Source organism: Geospiza fortis, unplaced genomic scaffold (assembly GCF_000277835.1).
Source record: "Geospiza fortis unplaced genomic scaffold, GeoFor_1.0 C13866060, whole genome shotgun sequence".
NCBI lineage: Eukaryota > Metazoa > Chordata > Aves > Passeriformes > Thraupidae > Geospiza > Geospiza fortis.
In genome coordinates this window covers 1-3710 of record NW_005056318.1, presented here as the reverse complement: position 1 = coordinate 3710, position 3710 = coordinate 1, and the positions used below count along the sequence as shown (strand labels likewise).

Below are 3710 nucleotides of genomic sequence, written 5' to 3'. Positions count from 1 at the left end.
ACCCATCAGGATCACTGAGTCCAGCTCATCAACTGTTTTTCCAATTTTTAATTTAAACAGATGTATCTCTTACCCCTATCTTAGTCTAGAATTTGCTTTGTAAAGTTCTAGTAAAAATATCAGGTGGATATGTACAGTTTAACTTTCTCTCTGTGGGCAGGCAGGGTAAATCCTGATGGATGAGTGAAGGAATTGAGATTTCCCGGATGCATTTGTCAGCAGTTCATTGGGACCTCATTGGCTTCTATGGAAACAAAGCTTTCCCTTTGCTGTGATCCCAACCTGTTACGTATGATCAGTATTGCATAACCCTGGCCTGGCATCTTTGTCAGGAAGACCTGGTGTGGATAATAGTCTTAAGAATAAATACTCCTCAGTTGAAATAGGAATGGGGATTTTAAGTAGGGTTACACAACTAATAGGTTGTTTTTCCCTCAGGTTTTCCAATTAGCAGATTGGTTCAGAGTGTGTTTAGTAAGTTATGCAGACTTCGCTTTTCTGCTCCACTTTTTCCTATTCAGATGTTTGGATTGATGCGTGTGCCAAATCAGTTTGAGTACCTTTTGTTTTCACACATCCCATAGCTGTGTGCAGCCATGTTCATGTTTCTGTTTTTGTTTTTTAGGATCACAGTCCTCAGTTGTCACTCCTGTGCCTGCCTTCCCTGTTTTGGAATCCATGTGTGTAAGAGCACTGCACGACAAGCATGAAAAGGTGGATGTGAATGCTGAAGCTTCTGCAATTGCTGCAGAAATCACTGACAAAGAAAATGCAGAATCAGATTCTCAAAGAGCAGGGGAGGAGGAAGGTTTGGAACCTGCTAAGAAGAAACTAAAAGGAGGCTAGTATACTATAGTGTTCTGCAACTTAACCCTCACCCCTACCCCTCCAAACTGAATTACAACAGCTGTCATCAGTCCTTCAGCTTGTTTCTTGTGTCTCACTTACTTGATTTCTGGTCCCATGGAAATAATGTCTTCAGTAGCAGAAGCTGTGGTGTGTAAAGCAAGAATCTCTTTTGGGACTGTTGCCAGTGAACAGTCAATCAGTGCAGATCTTTCAGGGATTTTTTTAATACTTGAATAGAAATAAGTTAAAAAAAGCTTTAAAAACTATCTCCTTCTGTCTTTGTAGATGAAGATACTTGTCCAAATCTTTCACCAGCAGCTCCAAGTGAATGTATAATTAAAATTGGCTCTGAAGATGCAAAAACATCAAATGTGAAACCAGATAAGATGGAAGAGACGTTAACTTGCATTATCTGCCAAGAACTGCTGCATGACTGTGTAAGGTACGTAAGGGACAAAAGCTTTAATCATGTGGTAATAATGCAAGACATTCAATGACAGCTGTTTGAGGAGGTCAGGATAATCAGCATTTTCACAAGCCCTCTTGATTTTCCTTTTCCGACCCTATGTAGATAGTCAAATCAATGCTAAATTGTTTTTTCAGAGTTATGGATATATCTCAAAAAAATGAAAGATTTGTGTTTTGACTCCATTTCTTTGTTTTCCAGCCTGCAGCCTTGTATGCATACTTTTTGTGCTGCCTGCTACTCAGGATGGATGGAAAGATCTTCTTTGTGTCCAACTTGTCGTTGTCCAGTAGAACGTATTTGTAAAAATCACATATTGAACAACTTGGTTGAAGCTTATCTGATTCAGCATCCAGGCAAGTTGAACAGTGTCTGTGGCAGAATCCGGTAGATTTCACACATGGGCTGCATAACTGATGTCAGGACACACTGTTGTCTATAAAATACCTGTGTGTTTTCTAACCCTGCTGTTCTTTCTGACATGGCTTGTCAGAAAACAAGTGCATTTAACATGACATAATAACCTGTGGAAGGTGATTTAATAATGTAACTGTGCTAATGCTTCATTTTAATTTGTTACTTAATCATGAGAAGGATACTTTTGAAAAACATACTTGAATGTGGATTTAATTAACTTTGATCATGACCTCTTTAAAACAAAGCTTAAGTTGCCTGATACTGGACCTCCTTAACAGAGAGGGGAATTTAAGATGATCTAGAACTCTCTCATCCAAAAACAAGTCTTATGGAAATGAAAGCACAATAATGGTAACTGCATTAAGAAAGCAGAGTGCAGATAAGGGATGTGGGGTGTTATTTTCTCTTGAAATTAGAATTTGGTTCTCCTGCCAGATAAATGTCGCAATGAAGAGGATGTTCGGAACATGGATGCCAGAAACAAAATTACTCAAGACATGTTGCAGCCTAAGGTGCGGAGATCCTTTTCAGATGAGGAGGGAAGTTCTGAAGATTTACTGGAATTGTCTGATGTAGACAGTGAATCCTCAGATATCAGGTATCTCTGTTTTTAAGTTGTGTGCCTATGTTTGAATGCACAGACCCACAAACTGAGCTACTTTCACAAATGCTCTTATTGCTGATAGTATTTCCATGGTCATTGCCAGAATCTGCAGATTAAGTTCATTCTTGACAGTAATTAACTTGGTAGTTTTGCTGGCCATCCTTTTGAACCTTGAGCAATCAGCAGAAATTAGAACTTCGTAGAAATCCAGCAAAATTCAGTTTGTGACCAACAGTTCTATGTTGAATTGTGCAGTAAAAAAAGACAGGTTTCTGGCTAAGATCTTATTGGGAGATAAAGCAGTCCATGATTCTATGAATGTTTGCAATTATTGTGGTTTCTTATGTGGCTGTTTTCACTTGGTGTATGGTACCAAAGCAGCTGATGCTTGACTCTAGGGATTCCCAAGTACCAAAATACCTCCTCTTTCTTTTCAACAGCAAACATTTTTTGCTGAATGTCTACAGAGGAACAGAAGAATTCTTGTAGATAACTATTCCAACTTTGTTCCTCTCTCTTTCAGTCACATTGCCCTTTTTTTACTTTACCTTGTGTTTAAAACTTCTTGAGGAACACTACAAAACCCAAAGTTTTTATCTGTCACAGCCACAGCAGAGCTAGGTACTGAATTACATAAGCTTTCATCTGTTACTGAATGAGGAAATCCGAAATTTAAACTTTGAGAGTCTGACCAACCTTGTTTAGCATAGTGCCCTAAGTTGTATTTGCATTTGTTTGGTGTAATTTCACATTGTTCTTTCAGTCAACCATATATAGTATGCAGACAGTGCCCAGGGTACCGAAGACACTCTGTTCCAACTGTGCCTGGCACAGGCCAGGAGACAGAGGCAGGAGGAATGCAGGCCCTGGGAGATGCTCCATCAACCTCTGCCAACTTCCCTGCAGGTCAGTGTCACATTGCCCCAGCAGTGCAGCACTAAAATACTGCAACTCAGACACTCAGGGCAGAGTCACAGAATGGCTGGGGTTCGTTGAATATCATCTCCACCTCCCCTGAGCTAAGCAATGAGCTGTGCTACAGCAATGAACTAAGTTAGACCTAAGCAAACTCCCTCTCACAGGACTGTGAGAACAACTGCCCACCAATGTCTTTGCAAATACAGCGTTTGGCTGTGATTGTCCAAAATGGATTGCTGATGGTTGATGAGATGGTTGAAAAGTTCTTAACCTTTTCTACATACTGAAATATTTTACACACCTGTGCAGTTCAGAAGTCTGAATTCTGTTTTTCTACTGCTTCATGGAGTCTTTGTAAAAAGATTGCTTGTTACTTTGAGATTTTTATTTTGTTAATATTCACTAAGATTCCTCATCCAAATTGTAATTGTGTAAATTGTTCAATCTTTTTTTTTT

The 3710-nt window shown here is 39.3% G+C and overlaps 1 protein-coding gene across 1 annotated transcript; it reads left to right on the top strand.

Moving 5' to 3' along the window:
* The first annotated feature begins 630 nt into the window (after window positions 1–630).
* On the top strand, window positions 631–3667 carry LOC102038139 (E3 ubiquitin-protein ligase CHFR-like). The gene is made up of 5 exons (XM_005431522.2): window positions 631–841; window positions 1135–1291; window positions 1517–1671; window positions 2168–2330; window positions 3100–3667. Exons 1-5 carry the CDS (start codon window positions 679–681, stop codon window positions 3275–3277), a joined length of 816 nt encoding a protein of 271 aa, XP_005431579.2. The 5' UTR covers window positions 631–678; the 3' UTR covers window positions 3278–3667.
* The last annotated feature ends 43 nt before the right edge of the window (window positions 3668–3710 follow it).